This window comes from Sturnus vulgaris, chromosome 4, assembly GCF_052056855.1.
Source record: "Sturnus vulgaris isolate bStuVul1 chromosome 4, bStuVul1.hap1, whole genome shotgun sequence".
Lineage (NCBI taxonomy): Eukaryota > Metazoa > Chordata > Aves > Passeriformes > Sturnidae > Sturnus > Sturnus vulgaris.
Genome location: NC_142246.1, coordinates 72,128,105 through 72,146,650, shown reverse-complemented (window position 1 = coordinate 72,146,650; position 18,546 = coordinate 72,128,105). Strand labels below are relative to the sequence as shown.

The 18,546-nt window shown below is 44.7% G+C and overlaps 1 protein-coding gene across 2 annotated transcripts in view; it reads right to left on the bottom strand.

Moving 5' to 3' along the window:
- Positions 1 to 1,285: 1,285 nt before the first annotated feature.
- The window catches only part of NDST4 (N-deacetylase and N-sulfotransferase 4), a 67,848-nt gene continuing 50,587 nt past the window's right edge, over positions 1,286 to 18,546 (bottom strand). For both annotated transcript variants that reach the window (XM_088164241.1, XM_014887938.2), the window contains 9 exons: positions 12,457 to 12,639; positions 11,481 to 11,577; positions 11,255 to 11,378; positions 10,205 to 10,379; positions 9,009 to 9,179; positions 7,597 to 7,706; positions 4,688 to 4,790; positions 3,961 to 4,468; positions 1,286 to 1,777 (listed from right to left, as the gene is read on the bottom strand). In XM_088164241.1, the coding sequence (XP_088020367.1) occupies positions 4,349 to 4,468; positions 4,688 to 4,790; positions 7,597 to 7,706; positions 9,009 to 9,179; positions 10,205 to 10,379; positions 11,255 to 11,378; positions 11,481 to 11,577; positions 12,457 to 12,639 (1,083 nt within the window). In that variant the 3' untranslated portion in view covers positions 1,286 to 1,777; positions 3,961 to 4,348. The remainder of the gene's footprint in view (positions 1,778 to 3,960; positions 4,469 to 4,687; positions 4,791 to 7,596; positions 7,707 to 9,008; positions 9,180 to 10,204; positions 10,380 to 11,254; positions 11,379 to 11,480; positions 11,578 to 12,456; positions 12,640 to 18,546) is intronic.

Here is an 18,546-nt window from a genome sequence, read left to right as displayed (position 1 = left end):
AATGTTTTTCTCCCCACCCAGCAGCTGCAGCTGACTGAAATGCAAATATCAATCTGGTTTCCTGGGACGTCTTTCATTCCTCATGAGCGGAAATAGGAGTATAAATTATATGCAGAATTCATTTCTGCCATTCTGTAAATCAGTTTCTGACTGGAATTTGGATATTTACAGGCCTGACAAAGAGGAGCTCCTCTCCTCTCCTCTCCTCTCCTCTCCTCTCCTCTCCTCTCCTCTCCTCTCCTCTCCTCTCCTCTCCTCTCCTCTCCTCTCCTCTCCTCTCCTCTCCTCTCCTCTCCTCTCCTCTCCCACCCTGCATGTAGAAAAAGCTCTTTACACAGAGGGATCATCTCACAAGTTTGTTTGGTGCTTTCAGGTCCCCAGGTTCTAGGAGGGAATAGTCTGATGGATGAATTTTGTGGAAGTAGTAAATTTTTGGGAGAATTCTGCTATTGTTTTATTTAATAAGACTGAGGCAGGAAACTTGCCTGGGCCTGGAAAGCCTGATGATTTTTAGGGCCTACAAGTATAGGTGCCTACAAGCTTGTTGGTTTGTTTGTTTGTTTGTTTGTTTGTTTGTTTTTAACTGACTTAGACTCCTAAAATACTTTGAAATTTTTAGCTACTTTGAAAATTTTGTCTACAAGCACCAGGCAGACCTGGAAGAAAAAGCCAAAACTTGTGGTGAGATATCTGCAGTGTCACTTCTAATTTCCTCAATGATAGAAGCTCTCAGGAGGTGGAATTTGGTCTTCTGGAAGGTTTGTAGAAAGAATCCCTGACTCTGATACGATTTAACCTCATTCTGACACAGATCAGTAAAAGAAATTAATATTTTGTAACAAAAATATAAACTTTATGATATTTTTAGGGAGGGAGAAAATTCTGTCTCCTACTTCTGAGTGCACAGTTTGAGAAATTTGCAATAGCTGGAATCAGGGCCTTTCAAGATTCCTCAAATGGAACAGAAGGAAATTATTTTTAATTAGGGCAAGAGCTTGTTTGGGGCTGCCACGTGTCACTGTCCTGTGAGGTTCAGGGAGGCCAAACCTTGGGAGGGCAGGCCCAGGAATGTCACAAACACTGAAGGGACAGACTTGCCTGGATCCACGTGGGAGGAAGAGGAGGAAGAGGAGGAGGAGGTCAGTAGCACTGCCAGGAAATCCCACGTTTTTGGAAGCCTTGGGGAGGTGCACGATTGGAAATACATGGCAGAGGTTGTTGAAGAGCAGATTTTGGCTCAGGAAATGGGAAGGAGAGTTTAAGGAAAGAAGCCAAGCTCTCTCTGTAATGCACCATCAGAAGTGTTTATTCTGCGGCAGTGAGAAGAACCCATAATCAGGTGTGTGCACATCAATTATTTAAAACAATTCCAGCAAATACAGCCCTTGACCTCCCTCACCACCCCCCCTCAACAAAAATACTTTGACTGATCAAAATTTATTTTGATTCCTTCTGCTTCAACACCAAGTATTTGTTCAACTGGATTTGCTGTCGTCACATAGGAGGGGAAAGAAAATTTTTTTTTAAAAAAAGAGCTTGGACAAGACAGTGAAGTTTTTCCTCAGCTCTATCAACAAGGTGTCCTTTGTTCTGAAATACTACAGAAATCACAGTAAGTCTTATAAAAGTTATCCAGTCATGGAGCACTGAACACTTCAGAATCTGTGTCGCTTGCAAATTCTTATTTCTTTTTGGCAGCTTTTCTAGATAGGAGAGTGATGGAGGAATCGAGTCCGTGGGCAGGTCCACACCTTTGCAGTCACACTAAAAGGATGAACTGGAAGCACAAACAGAGAAATAAAGAGAGTGTAAGAAATGTTGTCTGACAGGGAAATTCGTGTTCCATGAACCCAGAGTCATGTAAAAGAAGCCCCAAACTTAGCCTTCTTTAAATACAATAGAATTAGCCATGTGGTCACTGCTGATTCATGTCCCTGTGCTGTACCTGGTTGACACAGGTGTCACACACTCCTATTCCTGTTAGAAACATCAATTTTTATAAACATAATTTGTTACTGGTGGGAACTAATGAGTGGTAAATGAGTGGTTGATGTCTCCCCTTTGGGTGGCCCAGCAGAGGGGAAATGAGCACCCCACACCCCATTTGTTCTCAGCTGATTTGTTCAGGGCATGAAAGCTCCCCCATGTCCCTGGCTCAGAATGGGGAGGGAAAGGAGCAGGGGAAGGAAGAGGAGAAAACACTCAGCTCCTGCTTTTGTATTCAGGGCACATCCCCACTGCCTTATTATCACATCAGAGACCCATCAGCGCTTTCATTACGCAACCATTTCCTCCCCCAAGAATTTCTAATTCCGCCATTTTAATTTGTTTGGGGGACACTCGGCTCCCCTATCAGAGAGGAAATTTGGTTTATTAGACAACATCTCGGAGCAGTTAATCCCACAACTTTATTTTAGACCTTGAGAGGTCAATGCATAATTTAGAGGGGTTTGGATTCCGTTCTGATTGCTTCTCGCTCAAAGACAACCTCAATTAGATGAGCTCAGCATTGCCAGGGCCAAAGCCCTGCTTTAAATCTGACTCCTGAGCCTGGCCCACAGGGTCACATCCTCTGTGTGCCCAGGCTCCTGGCATCTGCATTTCCAGGGGAATGGGAGCCAAGTGCAGCACATGAAGGACGGGAATCCTGTGCCTTACACACAGGAAAGAAGGACCAGCACGATCTTTCCCAGCCACAGCCCTCTTGCCATGAATAATTGTTTCATTTTTGCTGCCTTTGTTTTGCTGGTCTGTAAGAATCCCAACAATTTATGTGGTCAGTGACATTAAAAAGGCATAAAAGCAAAGGAGATCGTTTCCAGACACTTCACAAAGGCTCCTCTGTCACACGGTGGTCCAGAGAAATTCTGTGCTGATGGGTCCTGTTACAAGTGGAGGGAATGAAACTTGGAAATACTGGTATTTCATCTTTATGACATATAAAGAAGTCAATTCAAATGTCAGATTTCAATGGAACACGAGATCTCTCGGAAATGTGAGGCCCATTCAAACTTAAAAAATAACAGAGAGGTATAAAAATATCCGGTGTATTTTCAGGACATGGTGCCATTACAGAGCTGAGAGTTGGAGAGACAGACTTCTTTCTAAATAAAAAGCTAAGAAGGAGAAATAATTTTCTGGATTCTATAGTGTTTGTCTCATTTCTTTGAATAGCTCCTGATATCAATGTCATGTTTATTTAGCTTTTAATCAAGAGTTAGCAGTCCTCTTTTAATTAAAGCTGAGCCAATTCTAATGAATTTTAGCAGCTATAATTCTGTCAAATGGTCCATTTAGATATTCTTCTCTGACCAAGCCTTACTTATCCAAAGCTCTCATTACTGCAGTCCTCTGTGGTGTTAGCAGTGCTCTAAGATAAGGGAGGCTGGGTTTGTATGTGACATAGAAAAACATGTATTTACCACTTCCACATCTGAGCAATGACCTCCATACAGGACAAGTCAGGAATTTCTGCCCAGCTTTGCTGACCTTGCCCCCCACAGCTCTGAGAACCAAGCACAGTTCATGTCATATTTTTGGTAAACCACCCTTTCATTTCCTTGTGGGCACAAAAAGCAGGTATTTAAAACTAAGTGTGTGTCTGATCTAGAGGTACACTAGGTAGATACTCAGGAATGAAGACATATATGTCATACATGTATATGTGATATACATTGGCTGTGTTTGTCCTTTTAACTCCAGAAAAGTCTACACAGAGTTTGTGCTTCAGCAGACTGTTTTGTGTCCAAAACATTCTAAAAAGGCCAATAAAGTTATTTTTCTGCACCAGCTTGCAGACTGAGACCCTAAATGACTCAGCCAGGGTCTGAAGGCTTCCGAGCAGCAGCGCTGCTTTGCACATAGAAGCAAAGCTGTCAGCTTTAGGCTACTGACCGTGCACTGCTTGCAAGTTAAAAGGATCGGGAAACAAAAGTGGGCGAAGCCCAGCGGATGACCAACCTCCCAGTCCAGCGAGAGACGCTCCCATCCTTTGCCCGTGTCCTGACAGACTGCAATGTGTCAATCCGAGGTCCATCCGTCCTACAGAGTTTCTGGTCCGTCCTGGGGAAGGGAGGAGCGGGGGCTACGCGCGGAGCCCGCTCAGCACCCAGGGCAAGCGGCGGAGCTCCGCCTGCTTTCCCGGGCGCTCACGGCAGGGCTCGGTGCTGCTCCACCGGCAGCGTTGTCGCGTTTGGGTTCGGGACTTTTTGGTTGATTCTCTTGTGTTGGCTGCTCAGTTCTTGCTGCGAAGAGCGGTGTCCTTGAGGTCCTGTGCTGACGATGCCGGGTGAGCCGGAGGAGCGGGGGGGTCTGGGGGGCAGGAATGTGCCTGGCCGGCTCCCCGGTGCTACCTGACCTTCTGCAGCTCCTGCCGCAGCCAGGAGGGCAGCGGCTGCCCCAGCCTGTGCAGCAGCTTGGACAGCTCCACGTTGTGCTCTCGGTAGTAGCTCGACAGAAACGCTCGGGACTGAGATCGGGGGGGAAACAAAGCGAGATCAGGTTAAAGCAAAGCCACCCCACAGGGATCTGCTCTCCAGGGGGCACTCAATGCCTTCTCTTTCAAAGCTCGAGTTTCTGATTTTTAAAAGCAGGAACCCAGTGAAAATACAACAATAAAAAGAAAATCACTGTGTTTATTTCGGGCCAATATTAAAACTGCTCCCATAGATTTTTGAAAAGCCCTTACCTCTTGGTCCATTGGTGGGTATTTCCGACCTTTGCTTTTCCCCAGGCACTTTGTTTTCCCTCCTTCCAATAACTGGCACCAGAAACCTTTCTGAGGGTCGAACCTGTAGAGGATCATCTCTTTTAAAAGACCTTGCTACAGAAACATCTCCTGGCTACTGAGACATCAGTGTTAGCCCACAATTATTGCTGCACACATCTCTCTAGATGACTGGAATTCTGAGGACAGGTTGGGAAACACCTTTCCTCTCCTGTGCAAGCTCTGGGGATTCATTTTTTCCCACAAATCTGCCTTGGAAGTGCCTGAAGGCTGGAAGTTTTTCCAACTATGCTCTACCTGCCCTGGCTAATTTCTGTTGCACTTGTCCAGCACACAAGGTGAGGTGCTGATGTGCAGCTCTCCTAAGGAAGCGCTGGTTGGGTGCTGATGATTTAACCTGCCTGAGAAGCTGGCTGCTCCCTATCACTGCATCTAAATACCATTTTCGTTCCTAGGATGGCATTGTAGCATAAACACTGTCTTAGCAGCCCTTATCTGAAACATGCAATTTGATTGTGATGTCTGAAATGCAGAGATAGAAGAGGTTTAGATTAAGGCTTGGAAACACGCACTGGCTGAGGAACAAACAGCACGTGGAGTTAAGTTTGGGATTTACTGCTATGGGACTTGCAGCAGGCATAAAACATCCAAACACTGCACATTCCTGCTGCTCAGCAGATGTTGGAGAAGGATGAAGGGTAATTGGCTGGGACATGGAGTTAATTAATTACACACCACCTTCCTGCCCCTGCTCTGTCCCTACGACATGGGTGCACCTGCAATTTGCTGCTGTACAGAAGTGAGCGAGTTTCAGGAGAAGGGTGAACCTTCTACGTGGGCTTTTTCTTGCCCAGCCTATTAATGCAGGCCTGACCTTTGTTTCCTAAATTGTGTCTGTAGCTGTATCAATTAAAAACAAATAAATCATTGATTAAATGGGTATATTGATGATAGATTCATTTCTGCTTTGGCCTTTCCCATCTGCTCCTTGCACGGTGAAATGCTTGAGCTGCCTGGCATTAATTTCCCAAGAGGAGCAGCAATATCGTGTGCTGGGTAAAAGGGAAACTGCAAAACTATGCCCCAAACAATATTTCTGCCTCAGAAGGAGCTTATTGAACATTATGAAAAGGATGTGCAAATTTGGGAAGGGGAAAAGAGGCTGAGACAGTTCGGGCTGAATTCAACCCTCTGCGTTCAGAAATCACAGAACTCTCAGGGCTTCTGTAAACGTAATTGGGCACAGTGGAAATATTTATTTTAGAATAGTGATAGCCCTAAGGCTAAAGCTACAGGGGAGCGTTTTAGAGCTGTCAGCAGGAATCTTTGGAGGCCTGGTTATCTTCCCTTCCCTGCAGAGTAAGCCTGGGGAAGAGGCAGGGTTTTGGGAAGGCAGTACCTGATGCCAGAGGCAGGGAATGCCTGCGAGGGCAGAGCCAAGCAGTGCCATCATGAGGATCTTTCTCTCGTTCTCTGACGGAATGTAGCAGCCCTCCAAGGGAGAACATTTTCCTAAGCACACTCCTCTCACCTTGTGCTTTCCTCCAGCCCTGCCTCTGTGTCCCCTCTGCTCCCCTTCCATGGCTCTGGATAGTGCCTCCCTTCTGCCTGGGTTGATTTTACTCTCCTGCTAGATTTTCACATAATCACTCAGGGTGATGGACCTGTTGCTCAGTGCTGTTCACAGGACTGGGCCCTTAGGCTGCTTGCTGACACCTTTAAAAATGTGTGGTGTGCAGTCGTTAGGCAGTAATGACCAGGAACAATCCTGTGCAATCTTTTCCCCTTCGACAAGCCCTACCACAAAGCAGCTACATACTTTAATGCATTTTCCCCTTCCATCCCAAATCCGTGCAGAAGTGTCTGCTTCCACAGCACATTTGCATTCTTGATGCCTCTAAACAGGGAGTGCATAATTTTATGGATCTGTTTACAATCCATTTTTCCTGTCCAAACCAGTATGAGAGGCCAAATTTTTTCATGCTGTGCGACTCCACTGACTTTAATTTAGTTCCAGAAAGGAAGATGTATGTCTGTGGGTGTGGATTTTAAAAACCCAGCAGAAGGCACTGCAGATGTGCAGTTGTGAGTTGTTCAAACATCAATAGCTCAGCTCTGTGATCAGACTCCTCCTCCCCTCCATCCGCTTTGGAAATCAGTGACTTTAAAAACTGCGTTCTGAAATCCAAAATTCTTCCCCTAGAAAAAGGTTTTGGCAGAGCAACTTCCTTAGGCACTCAAGTCTTACTTTGAACCTCTGATAAAAATAAGCTGCACCCTCCCAGGAGAGGAAACATTAAATAACTGGTAATTGTAAGCAGAGAGGAGCAGTGTGGGGCAGTTGCAAAGCCCGTGGTTGTGTTTCCCTCTGGAGCAGCCTGCAGGGAAGGTGAAGTAGGGGCTTTTCTGCTTCCCATTCCACGTGCTCTCTGCTTGCACAGGGACTTGGCAAAAGCAGTGGCAGGCTTCCAGCCCACACATATCCCAGGGCTGGGGCTGTAAGATGATGCACAGAGAGGCTCAGGGCAAAAGCTTCTTAGAATTTTCTGCTGGACTAAGAGGGGAGAGGGGAATTCAGCCCACTCCCACCCCTGCAGGAGTCCCAGCCGTACATGCAAAATGGGATTAGGGAACGAGTGCTGCTAAGCCAACCTCTGCCGCCAGGCTCCCACTGGAATGATAAAAACGCTTAAGCCAAACTTCCCACACCTGACACTCCCTGGAGACTGATGGAAGAGAACCCCAAGCTTTTCAAAGGTGTCGTTGTCCTGATGTGTTGTCTGCTCGTAATTAATAATCAAGGGATCCTGGTGGAAGGGGAGGTACCCTGGGATCCCACAGGGCAGATAAAAAAAAAAGAATTCACTCACGTTAGGGCTTCAGAGTAATTGTAATGAGGAGACACTCCCAGAAACTTCTGCACTTCATCCATCACAGTAGCAGGGTCGCTTCTCAGCTGCTGTCCATCAATAATGAGCAACTGCAGGGGTAAATATGGCACAAAATGCACTGTCACAAATGTCACTTCTGTGACAACCTGGATTTAAATTAGCACATGACTTTGTACAGTGCTAAAAACATTCATATGGATGAACTCCTTTTTAGGTTTACTTTTTAGTTTTTTGCGTTGTATTTACATAGGTGGACACCTTGTAACGCTGAGTGTGTACCTTGTTCAAATGCAGGAGTTAAACCTCCCAAGCCAAACCTGAGTCTCAGACAATTCTGAGAAGAAGAGATAAGGAAAGAATGTAAAATATTGTTGAGGTCTATGATGTGTCTGTGGGAAATCTTGAGGAGAGAAGGCAGCAGCTCCAGGTGAGAGCAGAGGACGAGACCAGGGAACAGGGCGTGGGATGCTCAGCAACCTTTGCATGCTCAGAGTTTGCCAGATCTCCTTTGGAGGAATAAGTTGGGATGAGGTGGGTGAGGAGGAGACGTGGCCTGTTTGCTCCCAAGGGCAACAACACTGCCCTTGCTGCCAGCTCAGCAGCTCTGGGCAGGACTCCCTCCCCATTTATGAAGGAGTAGAAAGGGCAGAGATGAAAGGAGGAAGTAAATGACTAACTGTGATTTTCTCCCTTCTCCTGGAAATGGGATTGACCTGTTTCTCCCCTCTGTAGTACAGCTGAGGCTGTATAAAAAGAAAAATGAGGACTGCAAGAAGGCAGAACTAGTTCTTTTTGTTGTTTATTTTTTTCCCCCAGATCTCTGAGAAAGTTGGCAACCCTCAACTCTGCCTCCTTTCAGCAAAATTCTGTCCCACCCAGAGCAGTCTCTGGGGATCCTTGTTCATTTGCTCACTCACGAAACAGCCTTTTACAGCTTTGTCTTACAGGAGATGCAGATATGAACTGACATATGACCATGTCATAAAGAGTGCCCATGCATGTACTTTGTCGTACTAAAATGTTTGCTTTAGGTTATTTTATTATTATTACTTCAACAATGGAAATATTCTTTAGATCTACGTGTTCAGGTAAATTTTTCATGGCAAAGGTTATAAAAGACAATTCAATGAAATATCTGAAGGAATCTATGCTCCAGCCCTGAGAAAGGCCAATTCTGTATCAGCATCAAATAAAAGTAAAGCTTTTTATGGTAGGGACTGAGTGGGAAGCAGGATGAAATTTCTTCTTAGAAGCAGCTCTGGCATTTTCTAAATGAATTTGCCACACTGTCTCCTGCTGCAGCCGCAGCTCTCTCGGGCTGTAGGACCTTGGGGACTCCTTTGGGCCGAGCCAGGGCTCAGTGAGCCGGGTGGGGCCCGGCCCGGCCTTACCTGGGAGGGAGGGAAGTGCGAGAGCCACCTCTGGATGTGCAGCGCGTACCAGCCGGGAGTGAGGCAGCGCCGCTGCAGCGCCCGCATCTCCGGCGGCGCCCGGGGGCTGCCCGTGATCACCTCGTAAAAGTTGAATTTCAGGGCAGCGGGGTCCTCGTGGGAGCGCTGGTGCTGGGGGGAGATATTGAAATGTTTTTCACAAGGAGGCTGGAGATGAAGGCTGAAATCCTGCGGGAGCTGCCAGGAGGGCTGTGCTGGCAACCCTCAGCTCCCCCTCAGTGCCACCTCTGCCAGGCAGGAGGGGGATGGGGGACAAGGAAGCAGAGTGGGGACACCATTCAGTCCAGGCTCCCCTGGGGAGTGAGGAGTTTTACTGCTTTGCCTTGGCAGCTGTAAAGCTGCCAATGAGATATTACACGGGTGCAAACTGCAGCCCCTGGCCGTGCTTTATTCCTTGCAAAACTTCCTGGCACTATCAGAAATGATGTATTTCATGCTTATTCCAACATTATTGATCTCAGTCTATTTTAACACTGCATTTAGTGTTTCCTTTATGTGTCTGCCTATGCCATATTTCTTAGGCATGCCTATACATTTCTCTACAAATAGAATTTTTAAATAGTGAAGGTTTTGATAGGGAAGGGTGTGTGCTCAGGAAAAGGCAAGGAAGAGCATCCAGGAGTTTCCAGGGGGAAACAAGAGGCTTGCTGTTGTTTCCAAGGAGAGAAAAAAGCCAGTGTCTCCAGACACAGCCCTTTTAAACTCCTTGGAAACTTCAAGAGGCACCGGGTCCATTTGTGCACTGCTGCACATTGCTGAGCTGGGGGCAGGTATGTGGGCTCAGATCCTCAGCATCAAGAGCTCTGATTCCCTGGCTGGGCCACGCTGCTTTTCCCTGTGTGTCCCTGGGCGAGGAGCACTGCTCTCCCTGTCTGCCCTGTCAGCTGTAATTGAGATTAAACTGTTTGTTTCCAGCTGGTGGCAGCTCTGTGCTGGGAAGTTTCATCATTTCTGACATCGGTGTCACAGGTGCCAACTGCCAAAGCTGGCATCCAGCATCCTCCTGCTTCCACACGGTGCCAATGCCGTGCAGTAACTCCAATTATTTGCTCAAGGACACAGATTCCCACTGATGCTGGCCACCATCCCCTGCCACTGGTTCCACTGTGCATTCCTTGAGGCAAAGAATTGTGTACCTGGTACCAGGAATAGGCACGGTCGGACGGGTCGATGAGGATGGTGATGATCTTGGCCTTGGGGATGAGGGAAGCAGCTCTCTTGGGAGCTTCCTCAGAATGGAAGTAGTTGGCACTTTTCTCAAAGAGGAGGTCGGTGGTGATGTTGGAAGGAGTGGGGAAGAAATCCATGTACCTTGGAGGGGAAGAGACTTGTTAGAATTAGCAGTAGGACAAAAGGGTCATGGCCCTGTGCTTCCCATCTCATGGTGGCTGAGAAGGTGAATTTTCAGACATAATTCTCAAGGAGCAAAATTGAATTTCTCAGCTCAGCCCAGACTGGAATAATGGGAATGCAACTTGGCTCTTAGGTGGTGCTGGTAATAGCTAAAGCCCTCATGAAGTCTGGTAATTAGGTTTTTCCTGTGATAGATGGGATTTTTGCTAATAACTTCAGTGTCAAAGGGATATCTTTCACCAGTCTGGAGTGAGTTCAGTTTTAGCTGCAGTAAAAACATGGGAAAAGCTTCAAAATGTCAACATTTAATGTCAACATTTAAATGTCAAACTGTTTAATTTTAACATTGTTGAAGTACTTCATTTTGGAACTGACATATCTTTGCTTTTGGACGCTTTCAGAATGCAAGATTTGAATTTTGGCTTTGAATGGTCTTTTCCATTTAAAATTGATTGGATGGATTCTCGTGAAGAGATAAATGGAACCTTACTTCATGAAAAGCCACTTTGGGAGGAACAGGGCATAAGTGAGTGCAGCTACAGCGATGACAAGACAGAGATGTTATTTAGCATGAAGACAGAACTCATGACAGAGCTGCCTCTTGCATTCATTTGTGTGAAAACTCAGAAAATTCTTACTGTAATATCTAAACAAAATTAGGGGCTTGATTAAATGTCCCATCATTACCAATTAGATTCTCTTTCTGTCTGATAATTCCAAGCATAACGAATTCATGCAGTAATTAAGGCAATGTCACACTCGCTCCTGGAGCTGCTCCACTGTGATTTTCCATGTATTAAGAATGAACACCTCGTTTTTATCATTCTTCTTACCAGTCAATTCCCTTGTGGTAGTTGTTGCCGTTGAAGAATTGAACTTCCTCAAAAGTTTTTGGACTGGGGAGATTGCTGATAATGGAAGGATGCATCAGAAGGAATAAATAAAGGGCCGTTGTTCCTATGGCAACAAAAAGAGATGCCATTAGGAAATATTAAAAAAAAAAAAAAAGCACCTTTGACTTTGTAGAAACTTTTTAAAAGCTCTTTTTGTGCTTCTTACCTGTTTTCTGGGGTCCTATCACCAGGAATTTGGGCAGGTGGTCGCAAGTTTTGTCTCTGGACCAAATATCCCTGTGTCGTTTATCATCACACGGGTTCTGGAGGAGGAAAGGTGGTTGTTGTCATCACACTGGGGGGTCTCAAATCTTTGCAGGGTCTCAGTGTTATGCACTACTGCCAGAGCCCTACACTGAGTAGTGAAATCCCACTGTGTGTGTACAATGGTTTTGAATGACTGAGAACTAGGTTCAGTCATTAGCAGAAAAGAAAAAGAAGGGAAAAAAAAGATTGAAACATTGATTTAATCACGTTTCCATTTGAGGTTAGAATGGAAACCTCTGAATAGCTTCGAGGCATTACCTTTTGAGCTGTCAGAATGGTTTTGGATGCATGGGGCTTAGTGCCAATTTTAATTTATGTGAGAATGCAAAAGGGAAGGACAAAATAGTAAAGTGGAATATTATTCATCTCCTTATCTTTCTGCTACCTATGAATGCAAAATAAAAACCTGTGAACAAAAGGCCACGCAGAAGAGGTTGGGACTGGCTGCTCTTCAAAGCAGTTATCATACAGATGCTGCTTTTCCATAGTGTGGACTGGTAACAGAGGACACTTTGCTGGTGAATAAAATTAACAAAATATGATGGAGAAAATCATCAACTGATGGGAATTGCTGCAGCCCAGTGGAAATATTATAGATTTATGCTTCCTTTGTAGCTGGGCCAAAACTAATAGGGGAAATTTTCTGCACCTTTTTGCCAGTATAAGCCCTAAATAACTGCACAGGTTTCCTTGGTGCCACCCTGGATTTATGGCAGTGTAGCCAAGAGCACGGTGTGGCTCACGGTATCCGGTTCAGAGAAGAGGCAGGTACGTGTAACCATTACATTCCCATGCTTAAAAAAGGCTTTTTAGAGGAAAGATGCTTGTTCCAACGAGCTGATTGCAGCTGGAGGAGGAAGAGGAGGTGGCTTTACCTGCCAGAGAGGGTCAGTCTGTTCGGGGAAGAGCTCGAAGTACTTCTGAGCCAGCTGCACGGGGGGCAGCGTCTGCAGCTGCAGGTTTGTGGAGCTCTTGACAAAGCTGGCAAGGTTGGCAAAGGTGTACAGGCCCAGGCGGTCGTTGCCGTAGTTGGACAGGTGGGTCATGAAAATGCTGATCTGGGGGCAAGAGGAGCTTTCAGGCAGAGCACACCAAAAACCCCAATATGCTGTTTCCCCCCAGTGCTGCCTGGTTTGCCTAGAATAGCATGGCTGTAAGCAGGGGAATAAATTCTGACACAGAAACACTCCCAGGCTTTGTGAACGATGGTATCTCAGTTAAGTATCTCTTTTTTTTCTCCTTAAAGCTGATATAACTTCTGGGGTTTTTTATCAGCCTTTATGTGGGCCACTGCCTTGTAGATCTCGTGATTTATTTCAGAGGGATAAAGAGATTTTATAAGAATAATGTGACAAATGTATTTCGCAACATTTTCTTTCCACGAGGTGATTAAACTCATGCTTGTGGCTAGGTTAGCTGTAGACTGTCATTATTTACTTTTATGAAGATGGCACCAAACTGAACGTTGTCACTTGGCTGTTTCAGTCAGTGCATTGGCCTGTGGATGGACTGACAGTGAAATCTGATTACAGACTTGGGGGGGTTGAAGCACCTCATGCTGCAGAAATGAGCTGTGAACAGTGAGAACACCTGACTCCCAGGTAAACGTTTTGCTTTGCAGAGTTAATTGTGTCCAGGTGAGCCTCACTTGGGATGATCAGAAATTGGGAGGAGTTTATAAAAGATGCAGAGCACCTGCACCTTTCTCCTCTGAAAGCTGCTACAGGAGTCATTTCAGGTTAGTGAATTTTGAGTTTTTGAATTAAAATTTAATTGAATTAATGTGCTGGAGGGCTGCTGGATGTGGTTTGAGTGATGCCTTGCACAACCCAGGTATGGGGGGCAGTGCTTAGGCAGCACTCCTTTGGAGCCTGGAGTGTGGGTCAGATATGCTCTGAAATACCTGTGTGTGTGTCTCAGGAAGGTTGTTAGCACTGACCCACCTGGACTCAAAGCTTTCCCTCCAGTCCATTCCTGCTCTGTTGTCCCAGGCTTGTCCCTAGCACATCAGGGAATAAGAAGCCACCAATTCCCACTCTCACCCCCTTGCTGTGCCAAGGTGGTGCTTCTTTACCCATTAGCTCCCAGAGTCTGAAAACGTGTCCATTAGTTCATTAAATTATTAACAAGGCTTTTAGTACTCCTCCAAGGGGGAGACAGATGGAGCTTAGAAGAACGTGTCCCTCATGGCCCCTCTGCAGTGGGTTTGCATTCTGCACACTTTAGGCCACAAAAGGTAATTTATTCTTTGCTTTTATTCTGCTCTGGGCATCAGCTAAACAGAGATTGGAAACGGTACAAGTTGTTTTTTTCTGTGGATTGATTTGGTGGATTCCAGTGCCTGTGCATTTTATGACCCCAAGTATTTGACATAAACAGTGAATCTTAAAATTATCCTGAACTTGATGCATGTCTCTATGTACTACCCCAGAAACTTATCAGGAAGGTAATAAATCATTCTCTCCTCACAAAATAAACCCCTAGCCAATAGAAACAGATCCTTGCTAGTTCAGCTTCTGTAAATGTGAAAAGTTCTTCCTGCAAACTGTTTTAGAGTGATAAAAAGGAAAACACTGGTAGGAAATGTTGATGGAGAATATCACCTCGTCTCTGGAGTGTTTGTTTGATGAGTGCTAAAGGGTCTGCCAATGACATTTAATATTACTGCAGCAAATGAAGTATGCAAGTAAATCTGTGTGCTCTTTGTGCTTTGTTTACACTTGAAAATGGATGAGATTGTTTTTAATGTTAAAATGTACTTGTAGGAGATGAGTATTAGCTTATTCTAGGAGTTTCATTAGGCTGCAAACCAATTTAAGAGATCCAATTAATCACTCTTCATGGAGTCAAAAGATCTTGGACAGCTCTTTTGACTTCTTTTGCTCCATTGGTCTTTTGGGAAGTGAAAAATCCCCAAATATGATGCATTATTATTAATGGATAAAACTGGTTTTAATTCTTTGCCATCTACCTCCAAATCTCTAGGGATGAAAGGTGATGGGTTTTAACTGTTCATGTTTAGAGCATGGATGATATCAGATTGTTTGTAAACTAATGGCAGGACCATCACACCATTTCACTATGTGGTTTTTGTTTCTAGGGTTATTTCACCTCACATCTAGAATTTAGATATACAGTGTTTTCCCCATGTGGAAACAGGGTTGTGTTACAAAGAAAATGAAACCTATAGTACCTAGTAGAGAGGAAAAAAAGGCATTTTAAAAAAATATTGGAATATAAACCAATTGTTGCAGTTCATTGAAACTGCGTTCTGTACTCAGAGTTTGTGTGCTTGCCCTGGATGCCCTATTGATGCAGAATAAAGAGCTTTTAACCATCTGTAATTGCCAAACCCAGCACAGCTTTAGCTAAAAGTTTGTTTTTGGACAAAGATTAGCCAACTGCCTCTGGAGGGCACAACTGAAATGCAGCACAATTTCAAGGATGGCAATCCCATGTTGGGAAAAAAAATATTGGCTGATTCCTTTCTGCTGATATCTGAAACTCTCCCTATCCATCGATCAAGCGCTTGCAATGAAAAAATCCATTAGCAAACTTAGGTATAAATGTGTTCCACCTCATCCTCTCAGCCATTCCATAATTAAATAGGATCAATGTTCCCTTTTAGTTCTTTCCTCCTGCTGCTTGTCTGGCCCTGGCCCATTGCTGGAAAGCCCAGCAGCCAGAGATGGGTGCCATGTGGGAATTCCGCTGTTCTGAGAGGAAATTGATGCTTACTGTCTTTAGCGGCTTTTTTCCTTGCCTTCTCACCCCTTAGTAAGATTTGCCAGAAGGGAGGAATTAATGCAAGGGGCGTAGCTGTGCCCTGTGCATGCCAGAGCCGTGCCGGGCTGTTCCTGGTGTTCCTGCAGGAGTGTGAAATGCATTTACTGCTCGCCTCCTCTCCCACCAAAACGAATTCTGCTCCTCCGCGCTTCTCCCCCGTGCTCAGGGAATTCCGAGCGCAGAGTCCCGGAACGGGATGTGGATGGCGGCCCCGTGGATTTCAGTGGCAGTGGGATGGCAGGGCTGTGCAATGCAGAGCTGCCAGCTTTTCGTGTGTTAATGCCCGGCAGCTCCGCGCCAGGCTGGCCGGGCAGCGGCTCATCCCTCTCCCAGCCAGTCCCGCTATGGATCGCAGCCTCGTCCCTCCTGAGCCGCGGCCCCGTTCCCTGATAACGAATCCCCTAATGCAGCTCTTCGTGCGCCTAGGAGGAAGCTGGGAGGGAGATTTTTGTGTTGACAAAGCACTAATTTTAATAATGACAAATGGCTCCTCTAGAATTCAGCACTATTCATATTCATGACCCTTCTGCTGCTGAAGCAAAATCATTTATATGCCTGAAAATCACTTTTCTTTTTTTTTTTTTTTCTCTTCCTCTCTTTTCACTCTGCACATCTGTTTATACTTTAATGTTCTTGACAGGATAATCAAATATTTTCCAAATATAATATCTCTAAAGAAAGCAACAAAGTCAATGTTTGGACAGAAACATTTTTGTCTTTGATTGAAGGGGAAACAAAACCATTGAATGGCATTTTATTTCCTGTGCCCATATTCATTACCTTGCCTGCTCTCCACCTCGAGTGCTCCCAGGGTGGGAGTGGAAGCTGCTGTCCATCAGCGGTGGGAAGTGGCCCTGGGACAGCTGTACAAATGCTGTAGAGCCTCTATGTTGTTTTAAAATTCCCTACTGGAAGAGCAAAATTGTTTCTCATTTACCCGGGAACGCTTTCTACTTTTCCATTGTTTAGTTGGCAGGATTAAATGAATTCCTTAGTATTGACAGAACAATTCTGTGCCTTGTTCCTTCCCTTCTGAGAATACAGTTGCTAGGTTTGATATTTTATTTCTTTCCCATTATCTCTCCAAGTTTTGCTTCTAAAATAAAGGCTAAATCACGAGCACATTCCAACACAGCCACTGTTCCCCAGGTCATTTTTGACACCACAGGTGTGTGGCGTCCCAGATGAAGAAAACTGGGTGGGAGGTTCTAATCCATTAGTTATATATATTAATTGCGTATCACATTTTTCCCCCAAAGCCTGCAATTAGAAAAAAAAAAAAAAAAAGGAGTTTTTAGGGTTTTTTTTTTTACTCTTAGCACATGTGTTCAGAGGCTGTGAAAAAATAACTGCTGCTTTTGATGAATCTGTGCAATTGGTGCGGAGCTGCGTGAGGGTGGAAAATCTGAATGGATGTTTTCTGGCTGTTCATTTGTCACCCTGGTGTAAGTGATCAGCAGCACAGCTAATTGTGGCCAAAGCTGAATGAATCCTGCCCAAATGCACTGCTGCCACTCACATCTGTGGGCCCCAGGAAGCCTTTGCAGAACTCTACAGCAATTCATTGCTCTTGTTATTTCCATTTTCTAGTGAAATTCATGATATAGGAATTTGTTTTCTTGCCATCTGTGTTTTCTCATTGAAAAGACTTCCTTAGACTATAAACTCTCTCTCGAAGAAAATAAATTTATTCAGTTCAGAGTTAAGAATAAACTCAAGTTCAAATTCAGGAAATAAAGCAGATTGCAATGGTTTTGGGTAGTGTTGGCTTAGGTCAGGCTGAACACGAAGCAGAGCTATGGAGGACAAGGAACATCCAGGCAAAAAGAAGCCCAAATGATGATGAGTTTGGAGAAGTGCCCATAAATGACAGTTTCTCTGCCATTTCTCCTTAGAGATGTGGTAAATTAAGATCTGCTTCTAACTGTGCTTGAAAGCATGGGATGAATTATGTCTTTTATCCTTGTCATGACACTCTGTGATCTCCAGGTAGAGGAAGGAAATGCAATCCTGGCATTCCCTATGGAAATGACTGCCCAGGACCCTGCACACTAAGTTAGAGAACAAGTGTAAATCATTCTTTTTATTCGGAGCATTCCTATAAACACTAAGAGTTTTCACCTGGATATTTTCTTTTGAGATGCCTGGCAAGTTGATATAGGTTGGAGATGCAAGAAATTTATCATTTGTTTTTATCACAGTTCTACTGTCATGTTGCTATCTTAGCAGTTTTCTGACTGCTCTGGATTATAGAGTATTCATAAATGATGATTAATTAATCCAGTTTGGTGGCCTACTCTGAGCAAACAAACCTCAGAGTTAATTTAATTCTCCGCTCTTGGTTTCAGAGAAAAAAAAAAAAAAGCAGCATTTTCAGTTCACTAGAGGATATAATATTCTCAAATCAGCCACTTTCCAATTAATTTTGAATGGCGAACACAGCGAGGAAATTTTGTTCTTGTCCATTTACTTCTATTAAGGATTCATTTTCAATAATCAGAGAGTTCTGAGTCAGCTTGTTTTGCCCTGAAAGGCTTGCTCCTGACACCTGAATAAATTATTGCATGGTGTGTGCATGAAGGTAACAGATTCTTTCCCCAATAGCCCCTTGTTGACACACAGTTACTGCTATTTCTGCCATCACCCAATTTGCTGGGAAGAATTCTGGTAAAATATCAAAACGTGTGGAGTGGAGCAGGAGCTTTCATAAAGCAGGAAAATGTCATGAAAATAGGAAAGGAGATGTGCTATCCTTGAAATGTTTTCCTCATGCTCTGTGTTTCAAGCTAATTAGTTTCTAAATATGCTGCTGAAGGCTTGAGTTTCCATGGGATATTTCCCTGTAATAGCTCTGTGCAGCCATGTAGGATGAGGGGGAAAAATAATGATTTACTAAGGGGGAAAAAGACTCAGAAACGTGAGGAAGGTTGGGCTTGATTTGGTGTGTTTATGACCACTAAGATAAATTCTGATGTAACTTGTTAACAAAACTCCCTTTTAATTTGGTAGAATGACCCTTTCCCTCGTGTCAGGTTGGAGAGGGACACGTCTGTCCCTGTGAGCTACACCCTCGTAATTGCAGCTCCACAAATATTGACATTTTTTACTGGGGAGGATGCCTGCCTGCTTTTCCCTGTACCCAAAATGTGCTGAGATGCTCAGTTCACAGGGCCCTCAGC